This window comes from Lagopus muta, chromosome 29, assembly GCF_023343835.1.
Source record: "Lagopus muta isolate bLagMut1 chromosome 29, bLagMut1 primary, whole genome shotgun sequence".
Classification (NCBI taxonomy): Eukaryota; Metazoa; Chordata; class Aves; order Galliformes; family Phasianidae; genus Lagopus; species Lagopus muta.
The window spans coordinates 1,854,803-1,876,355 of NC_064461.1; the positions used below are offsets into that span (position 1 = coordinate 1,854,803).

General features: G+C 62.5%; 3 protein-coding genes across 3 annotated transcripts; 2 read left to right on the forward strand and 1 right to left on the reverse strand.

Annotated features, from left to right (window-relative positions):
* The first annotated feature begins 452 nt into the window (after positions 1 to 452).
* On the forward strand, positions 453 to 8,977 carry UBE2Q1 (ubiquitin conjugating enzyme E2 Q1). The gene is given in 14 exon segments (XM_048929251.1): positions 453 to 497; positions 499 to 756; positions 1,244 to 1,348; positions 1,649 to 1,753; positions 2,132 to 2,182; positions 4,120 to 4,260; positions 4,680 to 4,764; positions 5,034 to 5,094; positions 5,586 to 5,676; positions 5,773 to 5,831; positions 6,096 to 6,144; positions 6,331 to 6,426; positions 7,262 to 7,328; positions 8,529 to 8,977. Coding segments are annotated over 14 exon segments (1,230 nt in total). The 5' UTR covers positions 453 to 467; the 3' UTR covers positions 8,561 to 8,977.
* Positions 8,978 to 10,666: 1,689 nt separating this feature from the next.
* SHE (Src homology 2 domain containing E) lies at positions 10,667 to 16,057 on the forward strand. Its single transcript, XM_048929075.1, is given in 8 exon segments — positions 10,667 to 11,534; positions 11,969 to 12,095; positions 13,437 to 13,528; positions 13,530 to 13,604; positions 13,606 to 13,669; positions 14,218 to 14,362; positions 14,453 to 14,572; positions 15,676 to 16,057. Coding segments are annotated over 8 exon segments (1,248 nt in total). The 5' UTR covers positions 10,667 to 11,096; the 3' UTR covers positions 15,863 to 16,057.
* A 2,287-nt stretch (positions 16,058 to 18,344) lies between these two features.
* On the reverse strand, positions 18,345 to 21,547 carry IL6R (interleukin 6 receptor). Its single transcript, XM_048929043.1, is given in 13 exon segments — positions 18,345 to 18,799; positions 18,890 to 18,972; positions 18,974 to 18,999; positions 19,106 to 19,190; positions 19,295 to 19,335; positions 19,461 to 19,605; positions 19,704 to 19,733; positions 19,735 to 19,865; positions 20,764 to 20,788; positions 20,790 to 20,849; positions 20,851 to 20,950; positions 21,073 to 21,095; positions 21,097 to 21,547. Coding segments are annotated over 13 exon segments (1,092 nt in total). The 5' UTR covers positions 21,262 to 21,547; the 3' UTR covers positions 18,345 to 18,621.
* Between the last annotated feature and the right edge of the window lie 6 nt (positions 21,548 to 21,553).

Below are 21,553 nucleotides of genomic sequence, written 5' to 3' on the forward strand. Positions count from 1 at the left end.
CCCTGCTCTGTGCTGCCTCGGTACCGGCTGGATCCGGGGGAGAACGTGGACCCGCTCCGCTCCGCTCAGACACGGACCCTCGGGAGAGCCCCGCCCGAACCGGGGGCACCGACCTTCGGAACCCCCAAACCGGGACGCCCCAGGCCCCGCCCCTCATCTGTCCCCGCCCCCTAAGCCATAGGCCCCGCCCCTCGGCTCTGTTAGCCCCTCCCCCTCCGGGCGCACCGAGCCCCGCCCCCTCTTTGCCACTCCCTCCGCTCCACACCGCCGCGATTCGTCACTTCCGGCACTCGATACAGCTCCGCTTCTCACGCCGGCGCTTCCGGCGATTGTCCCCGCCCCTTCCGTTCGCGGCGGGAGGGGTCACTTCCGGCGCGCGGGGCCATCCCGCCGCCATCTTGGGCCGGCTCCGGGGTCTGCGGCGGGGCCCGGGGCCGTCGGGGCGGAGCGGGTCCCTCCATGGGAAGATGCAGCGGGCGGGGGCGGAGGAGGCGGCGGGGGTCGCAGGCGGCGGCGGGGGGAGCCGGGCGGAGCGGGGCTGGGCTGGCGGCGGCGGCCCCGGCCGGGCGGCTCCTGAAACGGGAGCTCCGGCTGCTCGAGTCCATCTTTCACCGCGGCCACGAGCGGTTCCGTATCGGCAGCGCCTGCCCGGACGAGATCAGCTGCGAGTTCGTGCCGGGGGCGGGCGCCAGGGCCGGGGGTTCCGCTTCCCGGGGGCCGCCGCCGGGTCCCGTCCGCATCCACTGCAACATCACGGTGAGGGCCGGGCGGGCGGTTAACGGGGCCGGGGCGGGCCGCGTGCCGGGGCTGCGGCGGTACCGGGCGGCGTTCGGTCGTTGGGCGGCGGCCTGGGAGAGCCGCGGGACTCGGGAGGGTTCTGCAGCACCGAGGCCGGCTTTGGCCACGCGGGGGTGGGGCGTTTGCGGGATCCCCCGGCCGGGTTGGGCTCTGGGTTCGTTCACCGTCACCCACGGAGCTTCCCGAGGGTTGTGGCTCCAACACGGGGAGCCCGGGGCTCTCTGGAGCAGCACCGTGTTAATGGCAGTGTGAGTGGGAGCCTTTCCTACGACACTTCCAGCCCAGCTTGAGAAGCAGCACCAGGCCTTATCAGCACCCGTGTGAGCCCCAATCTCAGCCCCCACCAAATGCTCCTCAGTGCTGAGATCGCCTTGAGCTCCCCCTGAGCTGTCAGAGCAGTGCAATGGGAGTTTTACAATGCTCAGCTCCTTTTCCTTCCTCCCAGGAGTCTTATCCAGCTGTTCCCCCCATCTGGTCCGTGGAGTCGGATGATCCCAACCTGGCAGCTATCCTGGAGAGGCTGGTGGAAGTCAGGAAAGGAAATACGCTGGTGAGAGGTGCTGGTGGGGAGGGATGGGGGGGCGGCTGCTTATGGTGTCAGCGTAGAACCTGCTGAGGTGGGCTCTGCTCCCACAGAGGGTTTAGGAATCGCAGCATCGGCAGCTCTGACTCCTGTCAGCATGCTTTCCCATGCATTCTCGCTTGGGATTTTATCCTGCTGAGCTTGGAGGGCAGAAAGGAGCATCTGTGGGGTCTTTGCTCGTTGGGGAAGTGGGGAGTGCTGTGGATGGCTGAGGCTCAGCTCCCTGTGCTGCTGGGTTTCTCTGACACCTCTCTGCTCTCTGTGCAGCTTCTGCAGCACCTGAAGCGAATAATTTCAGACCTGTGCAAACTCTACAACCTCCCCCAGCATCCTGATGTGGAAATGTTGGACCAACCTCTGCCGGCAGAACAGGTGAGGAACTCAGGGTGAGGATTTTTAGACTCATTTTGGGAGCTGCCTTGTTTTAGAGGGTGAGGCTTCCTAACCCTGAAGGAGGGCTGCAGCAGGTGAAGGTCTGTCTCTTCTCCCTTGGTGCCTGGGTGGGCCCAGCTTTATCTCTCCAGTTTGATGCCTGGCAGTGTTTGAGATGTTTCTTATCTGATTTCTTCTAACTCACCTTGCTTCCCTCACCTTGCGCCTCTGGAGCTGCTCAGGTTTATAACCTATAAAGCTTCTTGGCTTTGTTCTGCCTTTAAATTGCTTCTGTGTGTAAACCTCACCTCAGAAGTGTCTCAGAAAGCAGGGGAGCGTCGCCAGAGGAAGCTCACAGTGTGATTTTTGTCCTCACAGAGCACGCAGGAAGAGGTGTCCTCTGAAGAGGAAGATGAAGAGATGCCAGAGGTGAGTGCTGTGTACCAGGCAGCTGTGAGATGTCTGTGAGAGGTGCTGAGGCCCAGAGGTCGTGTTTGGGTGAAGCTGGAGGAGGCCAGGCAGGACAAGAGACCCATGGGAGCCGGTTTAAAATTGGTTTGATTTCAGCATTTTCCTGCCTTGCACCCAAATCCCGGTCACCAAGCAGGAGTGGGAGGTTGGCAAAACACAAAGGACTGCAGCAGCGACTTGTGAGGGCAGGGAAACGAGCTGAGGTCAGAGCCCCTCAGATGGGTTCTCGCTTTGTGCTGCCATGCTTTGCAAGTCTGAAATTTCCTCACAAGTAATTTGATTTGTGGGATGCGTGGGGCCGAGGCACAGGGGAGCCACGGGGTGGAAATGGGACTCGTGCAGAGAAGATGAGGTGGGATGGCTCGGCGTGTGAGGGAGATAATTGGCAGGAGAGGCAGAAGCAGCCATGCTTCACTGAAGGCTGAGAATATCACGCTGAAAAACCCACAGGCTCCGGTTGTTTGGTTTGCGGTTTAAGAGATCTCTAGAAGTGGGTGGAATAATCTTGAAATCTCCATGGTGACGTCGGGCGATGCACTTCTCCTTGGGTGCCTGAGGTCTGTGCACCTCGGAGCGCTGCAGAAGCAGAGGGCAGGTCACTTGGCAGCGGCCAGGCACGCGTTGGGCTTTCAGCCAAGTGAATATCGTGCTAAACCCAGGCCTTATACAAAGGTCCCTTGAGAAAAGGTGGGGGTTTAAACTGCTACCACGCGTAACTGGTCTGCAAGCTTTGCTGCTTCTGGGCAGATCTGCAGCTTGTAAATCCTTGTGCTCCTGTTAGCTGGGGGAAAAAGCCTCAGGAAGCGAGCTAGCAAGAAGCGTTGCCCCTTCGTGCTCTCTGCTAACACCTCGCCTTGTGCAGCAGGCTGTGCTGTTGTGGGGAGCAAAGGTTTCAGGAGAGCAGAGCAGCAGAGCTGCGCCCTGTGGCGGAGATGCGTTACACGCAGGTTAATCCACTCGAGGGATTTTCTGGGAGGATCTATTTTCCCTTTGCCACGGTCTAAAAATGTCAAAGCCCTTTCCAAAGCGCTGTTCTTCCAGAATAGCAGCAGCTAGGCCGGAGAGGCCGAAGCAACCACTTGCTCAAGAGGATTTAAAACCAATACTGGAGCTCTGCGTATCCACGGCCGTTTGCAGGCAGCCCAGCTCGGCGCCCCAATGCTGTGGCAGTGGCTGCTGTGCTGCAGAAGCGATGGCTGCAGCCGTCCCTGATGGCTGCAACTGTTTTCTGCTGATGTGGCGTTGCGAGCATCGGCCCAACGGATGCTGCTGTGGAAGGGGATGAGGGGCAGAGCGTCTGCCCTCGCTGGGGAGAGCAGTGGGAGCAGAGCGAGAGCTGAGCTGATGTAGGAGAGCCTCCAGACACGCTGTGAAACGCGGCCTCTCTTGGAGAGGAAAAGGTCCTGTGGGTTTTTTGTCAGTCTGTTCTTGTGCTCCTGGTGACCCGTGTTTGTTCTGAGCATCCTCAGAGCGGGGATAATCCTGCCCAGCAGCAGCACCCACGCTTTGTTCCAGCCTCCAGAAACACGGCACGGGGCTGCTTGGAGCCGATGCGCGGCTCCCTTCGGCTCATTGGGGAGCATCTGTAAGATTAATGGCTAATTATAACCAGGCGTGAGACTTGGCAGAGAAGGATTGAGGGAACAAAGAGCTTGTGTGAGCCCAATTTAAATCTGGAAAGGGAAGTGTGCCTGTCTGCCTGCTGGCTTTGGCACGGGACGGAGCCTGGTGCCTGAAGCTTCCTCACTGAGCGTGTCCAGGCCTCGTGCTGAAGTCTCCTCTTCCACAAAGTGCTTGGGATCCCTCAGCCCAAAGGATTCCGACCACACGTCTCTGCACTTGGAGCAGGGAGCAGTGAGGTGGGTCTGGTGCCATCTCTCCTCTGCCCTTCGCAGGACACCGAGGACTTGGACCACTATGAGATGAAAGAGGAAGAGCCGGCGGATGGAAGGAAAACGGAGGATGAAGGCATCGGGAAGGAAAATCTGGCCATTTTAGAGAAAATAAAAAAGAACCAGAGGCAAGATTACTTAAATGTACGTGCCTCCCAGGGGGCGGGAGGGTTGGGGAAGCAGAGGGGCCAGCTCTGGCCACGGGTACAGCCTGGCTCTTGGGGATGGCTGAGGGTAATGCAGAGGAGCTGGAGGAGTGCTGCCAGGCTGAAGGAAGCCTTCCTGCAGCAGGGTTTGGGGATGCCCTGTGCCCCCAGGAGCTGGGCCTCACCTCTGGCCGTGGCGAAAGGTGCTGGGTCGTGCTTTATGCTCCTGCTGCAACTGCACTGTGTGAGCGAGGCGCTTGTTTGAGGCGAGGGAAGTTGATGCAGAGAGAAAAGGGAAAACTTGAGAGAGGGAGGGCATGGCGAGGTGTGGTTTGGGGGCTGGGCAGGAGCTGCGGTCTGGGCATCGTGGTGAGAACAGCATAACAGTGCAGCTTCTCCCCTGCTGGTTCCTTGCAGGGTGCGGTGTCTGGGTCTGTGCAGGCCACTGACCGGCTAATGAAGGAGCTCAGGGATATTTACAGATCACCAAGTTTCAAGGGCGGTGAGTACGGTGATGCCTGGGGCTCCTCTTGTCCTTCAGGATGTGGGTCTCAGGGACGGGTCCTTCGCTGTGTGCTCAGCTGCCTTGGGCAGAGCCTCAGGTTTTGGGGTGCTGTGGCTCAGTAGGGTGCAACAGAAGCGCCCACATCATGGTGGTTTCTTTGCAGGATGGTCTGTGCTGCGGGGATGAGGGGGTTTGCAGGCTGGCTGGTGGCTCGTCCCCCTGTCTGGTGGCCCCTCTTCTGACTCCACTTTTTTTTTGCCTTGCAGGATACTATGCAGTCGAACTAGTGAACGACAGCCTGTACGATTGGAACGTCAAACTCCTGAAGTAGGTGGCACGGTTTGGGATGGCGGAATCTTGGTGGTGGGACCAAAACATCCCCAGCGAGCAGGGGGCAGCGAGCAGGGCAGAGCTTGGGTTGACCTCTTAGTCTTGTGGGCAGCTGACTTCTATCCAGAGAAAGATGAGCTAATCTGAGGGCTCTGCGAGTCTGTCTGCTGTTCCTAGAGTCCTGGAAGAGGTGCATCAGGCAAAACCCCGAGCTCTCACACCCTCCAGACATCAGTGCTGCCTTTCCCTTGGGCCGGGCGGTCTTTATTTTTAAGCTGGCATGCAAAAAGGGTGTGATGGTCTTCTCTGGAAACCGGGAGCAGAATGCTGGCAGCGCGTGCTGTCACTGCCCTCTGGGTGTGAACCCAGGGCCCCCGTGGCAGCCGGGTTGTGCAGGTAGGGGAGCTCTGGGCTCCAAGCGGCAGCGAGCGTGGCTGAGTTGAGGTGCATCACCTCTGCTCTGAGCCTCTGGGTTTCCCTTCCGACAGGGTTGACGAGGATAGCGCTTTGCACAACGATCTCCAGATCCTCAAAGAAAAAGAAGGAACAGATTTCATCCTCCTAAACTTCTCCTTTAAAGTAAGGCTTCTCGAACCTGCTGTCCTCGACGCGCGCCCGCTGCCCTCAGCCACCAGAGGAGACGTTTCTCAATGTGTTTCCCTTCTCTCGTTCCAGGATAACTTTCCTTTCGATCCACCGTTCGTAAGGGTTGTGTCCCCAGTGCTGTCAGGGGGGTAAGTAGCTGCTGGTTCTGCTCACAGAGCTCTGCAGCTCTGCTTCCCGGGTCAGTTTTCATGACAGTGAGGAGCAATGTGCAGCTTTGTTATTAATACGTTTGTGGCAGCCTTCCTGGGAAGCGTGGTCAGTGTTGGCAGATGGTTTTCCTTGCTTTCTGTTGGTTTTGGTTTGAGCAAACAGCTCACCTGCAGAGCCAGGGAGGGGGGGAGGCGAGGCTGCATCCATCTCTGGCATAACTTTGCCCATGTTCCTTCCCCAAGGTATGTCCTGGGTGGTGGTGCCATCTGCATGGAGCTGCTTACCAAACAGGTGAGTCCCAAAGCTCAAAGCCTGGTTGCTCTCACCCTTCTGGCAGCCAAATCTGCCATCTGCCAGCAGCTGAGAGCTTGTGCTGCCTGCATAGGGCTTGGAGAAGCCCTTCCTCTGCCTCTGGGAAGCTCAGCCCCCTGCTCCCATCCACGCTCATCTCTCTGCTGTGTGTGCTCTGACCCACAGGGCTGGAGCAGCGCATACTCCATCGAGTCTGTGATCATGCAGATCAGTGCAACTCTGGTGAAAGGGAAAGCACGAGTGCAATTTGGAGCCAATAAGGTAAGGGCCAACGTGGGGCAGCTGGGCAGGGCTTGGGAAGAACCAAAGAACACTGAGCAGTGCCTGGGGGTGTTTGGGGGCACGAGTGTCCTCCCTTCCAGGACCCTGAGCTCCTTCCTTCCCGTCCTTCCAAGACCCTGAGCTCCATCCCTTCTTCCCTTCCAGGACCCTGAGCTCCATCCCTTCCTCCCCATCCTTCCAGGACCCTGAGCTTCTTCCTCCCCATCCTTCCAGGACCCTGAGCTCCATCCCTTCCTCCCTTCCAGGACCCTCAGCTCCATCCCTTCCTCCCTTCCAGGACCCTCAGCTCCATCCCTTCCTCCCTTCCAGGACCCTCAGCTCCATCCCTTCCTCCCCATCCTTCCAGGACCCTCAGCTCCATCCCTTCCTCCCTTCCAGGACCCTGAGCTCCTTCCTTCCCGTCCTTCCAGGACCCTGAGCTCCATCCCTTCCTCCCTTCCAGGACCCTGAGCTCCTTCCTTCCCGTCCTTCCAGGATCCTGAGCTCCATCCCTTCCTCCCTTCCAGGACCCTGAGCTCCATCCCTTCCTCCCTTCCAGGACCCTGAGCTCCATCCCTTCCTCCCTTCCAGGACCCTGAGCTCCATCCCTTCCTCCCTTCCAGGACCCTCAGCTCCTTCCTCCCCATCAACAAAGACGAGAGCCTTGGGAAGGAGAGGGGCAGGCATGTGGGGAATACCCCCTGCATTGAGTGGGCTCAAAAGGGCTTTGGAGGGGCTGACGTGCGAAGGCAACCGGCCACGTGTCAGCACGGTTGGCGTGGGGAAAAGCCTGCAGCTGCTTTGAACTGACCGTCCCCCCTGACTTCCCTTGCAGAATCAGTACAGCCTGACAAGAGCACAGCAGTCCTACAAATCCCTGGTTCAGATCCACGAGAAGAACGGTGAGGCTTGGAGGGATGGGGAGAACCTTTCTCTTTGCTGCTCCAGAACCGCGTGGCGCCGTTCGGTGCGGAGAGGAAAGCGCCCCAGCGAGCCGGGTGCCCTCCTGGGCAGCGCAGCGCTTGCACCCGAGCCCTGTGCAAGTGGAGCTCGGCCTATTTGTGCTGTTTCCTGCTGGGGATTTCCAGGTCGTAGGGCTTGCATTCACAGAATCACACAGAATCACAGAATCACCCAGGTTGGAAGGGACCCCAAGGATCATGTAGTTCCAACCCCCTGCATGGCAGGGCCACCAAACATCCACATTCAGATCAGGTTGCCCAGGACCCCGTCCAACCTGGCCTTGAACACGTCCAAGGACGGGGCATCCACAACCTCCCTGGGCAGCCCGTTCCAGGGCCCAACCACTCTCCTAGTAAAGAACTTCCCCCTAACATCCAACCTAAATCTTCCCTCCTTCAACTTGGATCCATTTCCCCTCGTCCTGCTGTTGTCAGCCCTTTGGAAGAGTTGACTCCCCTCCTGGCTGTAGGTTCCCTTCAGGTATTGATAGGCTGCCATGAGGTCACCCCGCAGTCTTCTCTTCTCCAGGCTGAACAAGCCCAACTCCCTCAGCCTGTCCTCATAGGGGAGCTGCTCCAGCCCCCTCATCATCTTAGTCGCCCTCCTCTGGACCCTTTCCACAATCTCTCTGTCTTTCTTGTACTGAGGGCTCCACACCTGGACACAGGACTCCAGATGGGGCCTCACAAGAGCCGAGTAGAGAGGGACAATCACCTCCCTGTCCCTGCTGGCCACCCCTCTCCTGATGGAGCCCAGGATCCCATTTGCCTTTCGAGCTGCCAGAGCGCACTGCTGGCTCATGTTCAGTCTCTCGTCCATCAGGACCCCCAGGTCCTTCTCTGCCGAGCTGCTCTCCAGGCCCACTCCTCCCATCCTGTACAGGTGCCTGGGGTTCTTCCGGCCCAAATGCAAAACCCTGCACTTTGCCGTGTTGAACCTCATCAGGTTCACCCCAGCCCAGCCCTCCAGCCTGTCGAGGTCCCTCTGAATGGCATCCCTTCCTTCCACCGTATCAACCGCACCGCTCAGCTTGGTGTCATCAGCAAACTTGCTGAGGCTGCACTCAATTCCCTCATCGATTAATAAAGATGTTAAATTCCTGTGCAGCCACATCCCTCACCCGTCTGTGTTCCTTTCAGGCTGGTACACACCGCCCAAGGAGGACGGCTAGCGCAGACGCTGCGGGACCCATCTGCTCGCTCCCAAACGCTGTGCTCGGATCTCACCGCGCCTCTCCGGCTTTCTCCCAGGATATCATAGCTCTGCCTGTTGCAGGACAATAATGGCTGTTATCAACTTTAAAAGAAAACTGTTTAAGCAGTCGGACTGACTTAAAACACTTGCTGGACCCTTGTTAGCAGGCATTCTTTATTAAAACAAACTTTTGAGCCTCTTGTATCGCTGGAAACTTTCGACTCTACTCCAGTCTAGAGCGTCCTCCTTACCTATGCTATGGATTTAATTTATTTTCTTATTTCATGTACACTGCTTTTTTTTGTTACAGTGTATGATGGATGTGTATGGAAAATGTATCTTTGGAGAAAAATTACAGTTTGTTAATTTGAAGGTTAGTGGTCTAGTATTGGTTTTTGCAAGCTGCTGCGTTGTTACGTGGGGCAGCTGTGGGGGGGAGATGGATGGGGATGGAGAAATGGGCAGAGCTGTGAGCAGAACCAAGCAGGGAAGTGTGGAGCAACGTTCTGGGAAGGAGGAAACCCTGCTTTGTGGGGGACTGAGAAGCTCCTGCTGCCTTTTTCCACCTGTGCTCACATCCCACCCTCCTGAACAGGGGCTGGGAGGAAGGAGGAGGGGGAGCTCAGGGTCCTGGAAGGGAGGGAAGGATGGGAAGGAAGGAGCTCAGGGTCCTGGAAGGGAGGAAGGGATGGAGCTGAGGGTCCTGGAAGAGGGGGAGGAAGGAGCTCAGGGTCCTGGAAGGGATGGAGCTCAGGGTCCTGGAAGGACAGGAAGGAATGGAGCTGAGGGTCCTGGAAGGGAGGAAGGGATGGAGCTCAGGGTCCTGGAAGGGAGGAAGGGATGGAGCTCAGCGTCCTGGAAGGGAGGAAGGGATGGAGCTCAGGGTCCTGGAAGGACGGGAAGGAAGGAGCTCAGGGTCCTGGAAGGGAGGAAGGGATGGAGCTCAGCGTCCTGGAAGGGAGGAAGGGGTGGAGCTCAGGGTGCTGCAGCTTCTCTGGTGCTGTGAGTCCTGGACTGGAGGGCATCGCTGATTCATTAGCATCACAGCGAGCCCATCAGTGCCGATTCGCGGTGTTTGAATCAAAGCGACGAGGAAATCAAAGGGCGTCAGAAGAAGTTTGTTATCTCACGCGGCAGCTGCTCTGCTCGTTACCCCTTTGCCCTACTTTGAGCCTTGAAAGACGCGGCTGAGAGGAGGTTAATGAGGAGCAGCGGCAGGGCGCTGCCAGGGGCTGTTTTGAAGCGCTGTGCTGTAGGGCAGGAGGAGAAAGGGGGGCCGGGAACCTTGAGGAGCCCTCCAAGGAGAAGTGCAAAGTTCCTGGGAGGAACTGGAAAACCTCTCTGCTGGAAGGAGAGGCTGAGGGTCGGGGCTGCTGTGCGAGGGGCAGAGGGGGCTCAGGGGGTCCCGCTCGTGGCCGTAAATCCCTGCAGGGAGGCACACGGGGATGGAGCCCAGCTCTGCTCGGTGTGCTGGAGACAAACCGCGGCCCACTGGAGCACTGGAGTGCTGCTGCGCTGATTTAACGAGCATTGCAATTGGGGCTGAGCGCTGCCCAGCGGCTGAAGAGATGCTCAGCCCCACAGCTCCAACCCCAGCGCTGCGGAGCCCTCGAACGCTGAGCCTTGTGGGGATCTCCCTGTGCTCAGCTCGGAGCCCCACAGCCCGGCTCCCAGCGCCATAAGGAGCCGAACGGGGTGGGATTTTCTGCAGCGGTTGCGCTGCAATGGGGCTGAGCTGCAGCAGGTGCGAGGTCAGGGGTCTTCAGGGGGTCTGCGTGCAGATTTCAGTGCTTGGGGGTCAGCGTGCGGTGTCCTAGGGGTCAGTGCATGGGGTCTATGCGCTATTCCAGTGCGCGGGGTCTGTGGGGGGGATCACGGGGTCGAATCGGTGCTCCCGCTGCCCCCACCCGTTCTGCCCCAGACTTCACTCGGCTTCACCGCACGGGGACCCCTCGTGTCGCCCCGCGGTGCTCCGCGCAGAGCCGCCCCGTCGGGCCCGGCCCGATCCCCGCCACCCCCCGCGGCCGCCCCCTCCGGATCTGGGCGGGGAGCTCCGGCCCCACCGCCTCCCCTCCGGCCTCTTCCAGCCCCGCCAGGCTCCGTCCGTCCGTCCCGTCCCGTCCGTCCCGTCCGGTCCCGTCCCGCCGCCGCCGCATGGGGCCCCCCGGGCCGGCGTGACCGAGCCGCACCCCCGGGGATCGCCCCCACCGCGGAGCCGCGACGGCCCCCGCCGCCTTCGAGGGGCGATCAGCGCGGAGCTGCCCCGAAGCGCCGATCGAGGACCCCCCCTCCGCCCCCGCCCGGGGCCGGAGCAGCTCAGAGCCCCCCCCGCGCCCATCGCTGGAGCAGAACCCGGATCCCCCCCTCCGCCCCCGACCTCCGGGGGCACCGCCGGACCCTTTCCTCGTCGGGGCGAGGGAAGCTCGGAGCGGCCCCCGGTGTTCGGGGCGGGGGGAGAGCTGCGCTGGCCCTGACCCCACCGCCGGCCCCGGGGGGGGCGCGCCCCCGGCCCTATGGCGGCCAAATGGTTCAAGGAATTCCCCTCCAACCTGAGGACGGGCTCGGAGAAAGCGCGACCGAACAAACCGGGCGGCACCGCCCGTAAAAGCCTGGGGGGCAACGAACCGCCCGGGGGGGCCCCGCCGGGGAAAAGCCGCAAAAACTCGGCGGCTGAGGTGGGGGGCTGCAGGGCCGTGTATCCCCCCGGGACCGGCAAGGACGGAGGAGGCCGTCTGTCTCGGGACAACCTGCAGGGACTGCTGCAAGCCGCCGCCGGGAGGATGCGCAAAAACTCGAAGGTGGAGGGGGTCGCTGCCGAAGGACCCCCCCGGAGCTGCGGGACGTACATCAACCGCCTGATCAAAGTGGAAGCCCACGAGAAAAACCCCAAAGGCTACCCCAGCACCGGGCCCGTGCCCGAGGAGAAGGGCAAGAGCCCCAAAACGGAGACGGTAAGGGGAGGGCTGTGGGGTGGGGTGGGATCGTGGCACCCCCCTCCCCCCCGGCCCAGCTGAGCCCAACTCCGAGGTCCCTCCATCGCAGTTTTCCCCTCTCTGCCGTCCCCTGCCCCCACTGACCCGTTAAATAAATGTTCCCATAGAGCTCTGCTGGGAACAGGAATAGGTGGCCATGGGGACAGGGCTGTGTCCCCAAGCAATGCCCTTTGGGTTTGTCCTCCACTACCTCCAGATGGCCCCCAGGACCCCCACTGACCCCCGGGCTGCACAGGGTGGGCGCTGCCCCCACCCAACGCTGCCACTCGAAGCCAACACGCACCCTCCACTGGGTGCTGGGGGGTGGCTGCCATCCCTCCTGGGCACATCCAGGAGCCAAGCAGTGACAGCATCCCCAGTGCCCACCTGTGTGCCCCCCATCTGCCCCCCAGGTCATCATTCTGGAGGACTACGCTGACCCTTACGATGCCAAACGCACCAAAGGGCAGCGGGACGCTGAGCGCCTGGGGGAGAACGACGGCTACATGGAGCCCTACGACGCACAGCAGATGATCACAGGTGTGTGCCGTGGTGTGATTTGGTGTGCCGTGGTGTGCCATGATGTGCCATGATGTGCCATGGTGGGACTTGGTGTGCCGTGGTGTGCCATGATGTGCCATGGTGTGCCATGATGTGCCATGATGTGCCATGGTGTGCCATGGTGTGCCATGGTGTGCCATGGTGTCTCAGTGTGCCCTGATTGCCATCGTGTGCCCATAGCGTGCCATGGTGGGACTTTGTCTTCCATGATGTGCTATGGTGTGCCATGATGTGCCGTGGTGTGCCATGGTGTGCCATGGTGGGACTTTGTCTTCCATGGTGTGCTATGGTGTGCCATGATGTGCCATAGTGTGCCATGATGTGCCATGGTGTGCCATGGTGTGCCATGGTGTGCCATCGTGTACCATGGTGTGCCATGGTGTGTCTCGGTGTGCCCTGATGGCCATCGTGTGCCGTAGCGTGCCGTGATGCGCCACGGTGTGCCGTGATATGGCTTGGTGTGCCATGATGTGCCACGATCTGCCATGATGTGCCATAATGTGTGCCGTGATGTGTCTCGGTGTGCCCTGATTGCCATCATGTGCCACGATGTGCCATGTTGTGCCATAGCATGCCATGATATGACTTGGCGTGCCACCATGTGCCACGGTGTGCCTTGGTGCCCCATCCCATGCCGTGCTGCACCGCTGGCAGCACGCAGCACCGTGAGGCCGTCAGCCGGGGACCCACCCGGCGCGGAGCTTTGGGAACAGGAAAGCTGCTCTCCCATTTCCTGCACTGCTCCCCATGATAAGGTGTGTGCCACGCCGCTGCCCCACGGCACAAAGCCCGGTGCCACCGGCAGCACTCAGGGCCAGGATGCAGCCATGCCTTGAGGGGTCCCGTTGTCACCACCCCCCATGGGGACCCCATGGCTCGGTGTCCCCCCACCCCCAGGCTTTGCCCCCCAACTCCACCCAGGGGGCCGCAGCCGGACAGAATAACAGGAACTGAGTCGGCCGGAAGCAGGGAATAAAGGATTTGCTGCTGATGGCTTTTTTCCGTGCGGGGCAGCCGTGGGGCCAAATGGGGTGGAGGTGGGGCTATTTGGGCAGAGGGGGTATTTGGGGTGGGGGGAGGGAGGGGGGGACAGAGCGCAGGGGGTGTCCCGGGGTGGGGATGTGGGGTGTAGCATCCTGCAGCCCCACTTCCTCCGGGATCTCGGCGCCAGCGCCAGCGGGACGGCGACCGGGCGCCGCGGGGATGGGCGCCTTCCTGCCCCTCCCGGCCCCACGCGTTACGGGTCATGGGGTGTCAATGAGGGGGGGGGGGGGGGGGAGTGAGGCCCCCTCCCCAACCCAACACCCTCTGTTCCCACAGAGGTTCGCCGCCGTGGCTCCAAGGACCCCCTGGTGAAAGCCCTCCTGCTGCTGGATGAGGCGGGGGGCAAAGCGGAGGTGGCCAAGAAGGTCGGGGGGGGGCAGCGAGACAGTGGGGAGGGGGCCGCAGCTCTACGACACCCCCTATGAACCTGGGGCTGATGAGCGTCCCGGCAGCTGAGTACGAGCAGCCCTGGGAATGGAAGAAGGAGCAGATTGTGAAGGCGCTGTCGGGTAAGAGCTGGGGTGGGGAGGGGGCTGCAGGGCTGCGGTGGGGGCTCAGCTCCCCCCATCCATCCATCCATCCATGGATAGGGAGGGGGCTGCAGGGCTGCGGTGGGGGCTCAGCTCCTCCCTATCCATCCATCCATCCATGGATAAGGAGGGGGCTCTGGGGCTGAAGTGGGGGCTCAGCTCCCCCCATCCATCCATCCATGAATGGTGAAGGAACTGCAGGGCTGCGGAGGGGGCTCAGCTCCTCTCTATTCATCCATCCATCCATCCGTGGATGGGGAGGGGGCTCTGGGGCTGCGGTGGGGGCTCTCCTCCCCCAATCCATCCATCTGTCCATCCATCTGTCCATCCATCCATCCATCCATCCATCCATCCATCCATCCATCCATCCATCCATCCATCCATAGATGGGAAGGGGCTGCGGTGGCTGCGATGGAGGCTCAGCTCCCCCGTCCATCCATCCATCCATGGATGAGGAGGGGACTCCAGGGCTGCAGTGGGGTCTCTCCTGCCCCCCATCCATCCATCCATCCACCCCCCCTCTCCAGTTCAGTTCGAGGGCTCTGAGCGGCCCCGGGAGGAGGCAGCACGGCAGCACCTGCGCCAGAAGAGTTGGACCCCACGCATGGTGAAACCATCGGAGCAGAGCGAGGGGGAGCGTGTGGACCCCGCCGTGTCGCTGGAGAAGCAGCCGTGGGTCACGAGCTGAGCCGGGGGGTGGTGTTATAGGGGGGTGGGGGTCTGGGTGCATCTCACAGCCCCTCTGTGACCCCCCCCCCCCAGGTGGTACCATGGGGCCATCACACGTGCTGAGGCTGAGAGCCGGCTGCAGGCGTGCAAGGAAGCCGGGTACCTGGTGCGCACCAGCGAGAGCGGCAGTGGGAAGTACTCCATTGCTCTCAAGTGAGTGGGGGGCGCTGGGGGGGTCCTGGTATTGGGATGGGATGGGATGGGATGGAGGGGGTCTTGACGTTGGGGTGGGGGTTCTTGTACTGAGATGGGGGGGGGATCTTGGAGGGGGGAGGGGGTTATTTATTGGGGATGGGATGGGGTGGGATGGGATGGGATGGGATGGGATGGGATGGGATGGGATGGGATGGGATGGATGGGATGGGAAGGGTCTTGACATTTGGATGGGGGTCCTGGTTCTGGGATGGGGGGGATCTTGGCAAGGGGGGGAGGTCTTGGTAGTGGGATGGAATGGGATGGGGTAGGGTGGGGTGGAAGGGGTCTTGACATTTGGGTGGGGGTCCTGATATTGGGATGGAGGGGATCTTGGCAAGTGGGGGTCTTGGTACTGAGATGAGATGGAGGTGGTCTTGACACTGGGTTGGGGGTCCCAGTAGTGGGATGGGGGGGCTTGATACTGGAGAGGGGGTTCTGGCAGTGGGATGGGCTGGTCCTGATACTGGGATGGGGAGGGGCTCAGTACTGGATTGGGGCTTCTGGCACTGGGGGGGACTCAGCACTGGGTGCGATAATCTTGGTACTGGGAGGGGAGTCCTGGTACCGAGGAGGGGGTCCTGGATGGAGCGATTGTGGAACTGGGATGAAGGATGGGAATCCCAGTACTGGGATTTGGGGGCAGGGGGGGGGGGGGGGTCCCAGCACAGCAGGATCCCCCCATGGAGGGCAGTGGGCGCCCCGTGGCAATCGCTGCTGTCCGAGCATAGCTCAGATGGAGCGGCACCCCTCGTCTTGTCCCCCCCCCCCCCCCCCCCAACCCGGGGGACACGGCCGTCCCCGAGCTGCCCGGTGCTGGGGAGTGGGGGAGGGCAAAGCGTCCCCTCCCACCCTCATTGTCGGCGGCGCTGGCGGCGTTTCCTTCCTGAGGAAGCGGAGCCCCCGGAGCCGAAACAATCAGAGCAGGACTGGAACAAACACAGGGGCGGACGCGGCCCCGCAGCGCCGGGTGGGACCCATCGGGGGGCTGCAGCCGTTCCCCCCCCCCCCCCGCCCCCCAAACACCCCCCCCCTCCATGACCCCCCTCCCATTCATCCCGCAGGACCAGCCAAGGCTGCGTGCACATCCTGGTGGCACAGACCAAGGACCATAAATACACCCTGAGCCAGGCCAGCGGAGGTTTTGCCAGCGTCCCCGAGGTCGTGCATTATTACTCCACCGAGAAGCTGCCTTTCAAAGGGGCCGAGCACATGGCCCTGCTGCACCCCGTGCACTGCAAGATGCACTAAAGGGCTGGGACTGCCCCCGGGGGGGGGTCCCACGGTGTGTGTCCCCCCCATTTGATGGGGTGAAAGCGGCTGCCCGACCTACTACTACAGATAGGGGATGGCGTCCCCCCCTTCCTGGGTTGGGGTGGGGGATGCGCTGAGGTCGGGAGCTGTGATGGAGGTGTGAAATAAAGATGTTGGCTGAGAGGAGTGGGATGGGATGGGATGGGATGGGATGGGATGGGATGGGATGGGATGGGATGGAGGGGTGGGAATGGGGTGGAGGGGTGGGATGGGATGGGATGGGAGGGATGGAGGGGTGGGATGGGATGGGGTGGGATGGATGGAGATGGGATGGGATGAGATGGGATGGGGTGAAGTTGACTGATATGGGATGGAATTGAGTGGGATGGGATGGAGTTGAGTGGGATGGGGTGGGGTGGAGGGGTGGGATGGGATGGGGTGGGATGGGATGGAGATGGGATGGGATGGAGGGGTGGGATGAGATGGGATGGGATGGGATGGAGGGTGGGATGAGATGGGATGGGGTGAGATGGGGTGGGGTGAAGCTGACTGATATGGGATGGAATTGAGTGGGATGGGATGGAGTTGAGTGGGATGGGATGGAGGGGTGGGATGGGATTGGATGGGATGGAATTGAGTGGGATGGGATGGGATTGGATGGAGTTGTGTGGGATGGGATGGGATGGGATGGGATGGAGTTGGGTGGGATGGGGGTACAGTGGGGTGGGGATGGGTTGGGATGCAGGGGATTGTGATGAAGTGGGGGCAGAGGGTGCAGGGATGGGGTTGGAAGGACCACAGTGGGGTGGGGATAGGGATGGGAGGGCAAAATGGGGCAGGGATGGGGTTGGGGTGCTGTGGACCTGCAGATGAATTGAGGGAGATGAGGGGGGCAAAGGGGGCAGAGATGGGGTTGGGGAGCAAGGATATGGGGAAGCCACAGTGGAGCAGGGCCGGGGGGTGCTGGGAACCCCAAGGATGCAGGGATGGAAGGGGGGTAGTAAGGGATGCAGGGATGGGGTTGGGTGGGTCTGTTGTAGGGATGGGACATGAGAGGTAGGAATGCGGCTGTCGGAACAGGAATTGGGGTGATGGAGCCCCCGGGGATGGGATGGGGGCTGCAGTGGGGCAGGGATGTGGCTGGGGAACCTCAAGGGTGCCACGAGGCCGTGCAGGATGGGCTCAGCACGAGGCTCTGGGTGCAGGTGAAACCAGGACAGGTTTCCTGGCGGGGGGGGGGGGGGGGAACCATGGGGTACAGCCCCGGATGGGGCCCATGTGTGGGCACAAGAGAATGAGGGCAGAACAGCCCCAGGGGGAGGAAGGGGAAGGGGGGACAGGGCCCCCATGGGTGCCATTGGGAGAGTTGGGATTGGGGGCTGCCCCCGTGCACACATCTGCATCCTGTGGGGCTTTTTATAGCATGGGGCCAGGGGGGAGTGTGGCATCCCCACAGCACCCAACAGTGCAGCCCTCAGCCTGCGGTTTCCTGCACAGCTGCAGCGCTGGGGATTTGCTTAACATGAGGAGGGGGGGGGGGGGGATGTGCTGGGGGCACAGGGGGCACGAGCTGCAGGGTGCAGCGTGTGGCTCACAGCACGGCTTGGGGGAGGGGGAGTGCAAGGTACTGGGGCACAGCAAGGAGTGCAATGAGTAACAGTGCTTGGCATGGGGGGGGGCTATGGGGCATGATGGGGGCTATGGCGGGGGGGGGTTATGGCACACTGGAGAGCTATGGCACTTGGGGGGGGGGGGCTATGGCACAGGGAGGGGTGCATGGCATGGGGGGGGGTCTATGGCACACTGGGGAGGGGTCTATGGCACAGGAAGGGGTGCATGGCATGGGGTGGGGGGGGGTGTTATGGAACACTGGGGAGTTATGGCACTTGGGGGGGGGGCTATGGCACAGGGAGGGGTGCATGGCATGGGGGGGGGGGGTCTATGGCACATTGGGAAGTTATGATACTTGGGGGGGGGGGGTCAATGGCACACTGGGGAGGGGTCTATGGCACAGGGAGGGGTGCACAGCCTGGGGGGGGGTCTATGGCACACTGGGGAGCTATGGCCCTTGGGGGGGTGGTTATGGCCCAGGGAGGGGTGCATGGCATGGGGGGGGGGGGTCTATGGCACATTGGGAAGTTATGATACTTGGGGGGGGGGGTCAATGGCACACTGGGGAGGGGTCTATGGCACAGGGAGGGGTGCACGGCCCGGGGTGGGGAGTCTATGGCACCCTAGGGGGCTATGGCAAAGGGGGGGCAGGAGGGGTACGCAGGAAGGGAGTACTGAGCCCCCCCCCCCATTTCCCACCCCCCAACCCAAGGCAGGAGCCACTCTCTTAAAATCACACCGCCTTTATTGGGAGGGGTCTCCCAGCTGCACCCCCTCCTCCCAACACAACCAAATCCCCTCTGCGGTGCAGTGGGACAGGGCCGATCCAGCCGGACCCTCTGACCCCCCCCCCCCCCCCCTCCCCCCCCGTGGCATTAAGGGGGGGCTCAGCCCCTCCCCTGTGGCCACTCTGAACCAAATCCGACCCCATTCTCACGCTCCAGTGCTTCCAGCTTGGCCGTGACCCTGAAGCTGCATCACCCCCCCCCCCCCTCCCCCCCAGGCTGGATCCCCATAGGGATGTTGATGCCCCCAGTGCAGGGGGGGAGGGCATGGGGGTGGCAGGGGGGCGCACCCTGAGCCAGGCCTCAGACTGAGGGTGGGAGAGCTGCCAGCACCGCTCTCCCCCCCCCCCCCCCCCCCAGTTACTTTCCTGAGAGGAAATAATCCAAATTGGTGACATGAAGAGGCCCGGGGGGGGCGGCAGGCGGCAGCAGGGGGGCGGCGCTCAGCGGGGAGACGGGGGGGCAAAGGGGAACCATTGGGTGCTGGCTCCCCCCCCCCACCTTCACCCCCCGCTGCGCCTGTGCTCTCTGCTTGTACCTGCAGGAGGTGGGGGGGGCTCGGTCAGAATGGAATGGTGTGGCCCCCCCCACCTCCTCCATGCCCCCCCCCCCCCCCCCCAGCACTCACCTCATCCCTATGGCGAAGCAGAGGGCAATGGCCAGCAGCAGGCTGCCCCCCGCCACCAGAAGGGCATAGGGGGACGTGGGGGAGGTGGGCGGCAGCCTCCAGCACGGCCCCTGCAGCACAGTGTGGGGTGGGGGGTCAATGATGAGGTTGGGGGGGGGTCCCAGCCCCCCCATGGAGCCCCCAGCCCCCCCATGGAGCCCCCAGTCCCATCCTTACCCCCGGCATCATCAGTGGTGTCATCACCGAAGAGCTCGGGTGGCAGCGTGGCCCCATAGCCGTAGGGATCATCCTCAGCAGGGAACTGCAGGGGACACAGGTGGGGGCAGAGTGGGGATTTAGGGGGGGGGGCGGAGGGGGGGTTCTATGGGGCAGCCCCACACAGAGACACGGTGACACCATCCCTACCTGTGAGCTGTATGGTCCCATCTCAGTGACATCGCGGGGCTCTGCAAGGTGAGGTAAGAGGGGGGGGGGGGGTTGGTGTGACACAGGGGACCCCCGCACAGCCCCACACTTGGGTGGTGGGGGGGGGGGGGGGAGGCCATGATCCCACCCTCCCACCCCCCATTACCTGTCCAGGGGGTGCCCACCGCCTCCCGGCTCCATTCGCTCCACGCTCCGTGCCCAAACTCCTCCTGCGCCCTCACCTGCACCACGTGCCGGGTGCCCCGCCAGGCATCACCGATGTCCAACCACAGCCGTGTCACCTGGTCCACCTTTTTTTTGGGGGGGGGGGGAGGACACACATGGAGCAGGCTGACATACACAACCCCCCCCCCCCCCCCCCCCATCACCCCATGGCACCTGGGCTCACCTGGGTGAAGGTCGGGGTCGGCTCGGGGCGGGTAGCGCACCTGGAAGCGCAGCCAATAGAAGCGGGGGTCCCAGGAGGGGGGGTAACTCCAGCGCACGCGCAGCCGCCGTGGGGAAAGTTCCACCGCCTCCACAGTCACGTTCAGGGGGGGGTCCGGCTTCACTGTGGGGTCAGGGGTGTGGGGAACAGCATTTGGGGGCTGTGGGATCGGAACTGGAGGGGGTTTGGGGAGTGGGGAGGCAGCAAATGGGATGCGGGGGGGGTTGAGGAATGGGACAGTGTGGGGTTGAGGGGTCAGTGTGGGGGGTCAGGGGATGAGGGTGCCATGGGGGTTGGGGGCACGGACAGCAGAGAGCTCAGGGGTCAGAACCGGGGGGCTCAGAACATTGGGGGGTGGATTGGGGAGTGGAGACTCGGGAACTGGGGCGCCGTGGGGATTGGGACGGCGTCAGACTCAGGGATCAGCACTGGGGGTTGGGGATGTGGGCAGCACGAGGTTTTGGGGAACCTGGGGGCTCAGGGGTGCGGGAATGGGGAGCTTTGGGGATGAGGGCAGTGCAGGGCTCAGGGATCAGAATGGGAGGGGGCTGGGGGACACAGACACCACGAGGTTTGGGGTCTGGGGGGCTTAGGGATGGGGACGTGGGGAGCTTTAGGGAGCAGGACAGCACAGGGCTCAGCACCAGGGGTTGAGAATGTGGGCAGCACAAGACTTTGGGGACACGAGTGCTCAGGGATGGGGACATGGGGAGCTTTGGGGATCAGGGCAGCGCAGGGCTCGGGGATCAGTGTGGGAAGGAGCTGGGGGACACAGACACCATGAGGTTTGGGGTCTGGGGAGGCTTAGGGACGGGGACGTGGGGAGCTTTGGGGATCAGGGCAGCGTCAGACTCAGGGATCAGCACTGGGGGGAGAGGAATGTAGGCAGCGCGAGGTTTTGGGGACCTGGGGAGCTTTGGGGACCAGGGCAGCGCAGGGGATCAGCGTGGGAAGGAGCTGGGGGGGCGCGGGCACCACGAGGTTTGGGGTCTGGGGGGGGGTCTCAGGGACGGGCGCTCACAGATGCCATTGAGGGTGATGATGCGGGTCCTCCCCAGCGCTGCTCCCCGCGCGGCTGCTGACGCAGACAGACACCACGAGGGCTTTTGGTGCCTTCGGTGCCAGGCGGAACCTTCACCCGACAGACAAATTTCTGTGCCGTGGAGTAGAAGCGGCACCGCTGCTCTGTCACGTTCTCCGCTGTGAATCTGGTTTGGGGGCACGAGGATGCGGCACGAGGCAGGGGGGGGGGATCCTAAGGCAGCCCCCCCTCCATCTCCCCACAATGGGGAACGGCTTATGGGGATGTAAGGGGGGGGGAGGAGCTCACCTGCGCTTCATCCACAGCACCGCCCCGCGTGCCCGGAGCCGGCGATGCGCGCGGCCGCCACTCACAGAGCACATCTTTGTCGTGGCTGCGCCGGGAGCAGGAGACGCGGGGGGGTTCGGGGGGCTCTGCGGGGCAGTGAGGTGCTGGGGGGGGTTGCGGGGAGACCCGGACCCAAAGCGGCCCCCCCATCGCGCACCCACCTTCACCAGCAGACGCACGGTGCGCAATGTGTGACCCCCCTGGTGGCAGCTGTACCGCCCGGCGTCTTCCGGCCGCAGCCCCTCCAGCAGCAGCTCGTTGCCCCCCCCCAACGCCCGCCTCCTCCCGGACCACAGCACGGTGCCGTTGGGCGGCTCCGGATCCCGGCACAGCAGCGTCACGTTGGCTCCGGGGCGGCCCAGCACCGTGTCCTGCGGCAGCGCTGGGGAGCAATGAGGAAGGAGGGGGGGGAAAAGTCAGACGGTGCCCCCAAAGCTCCCGG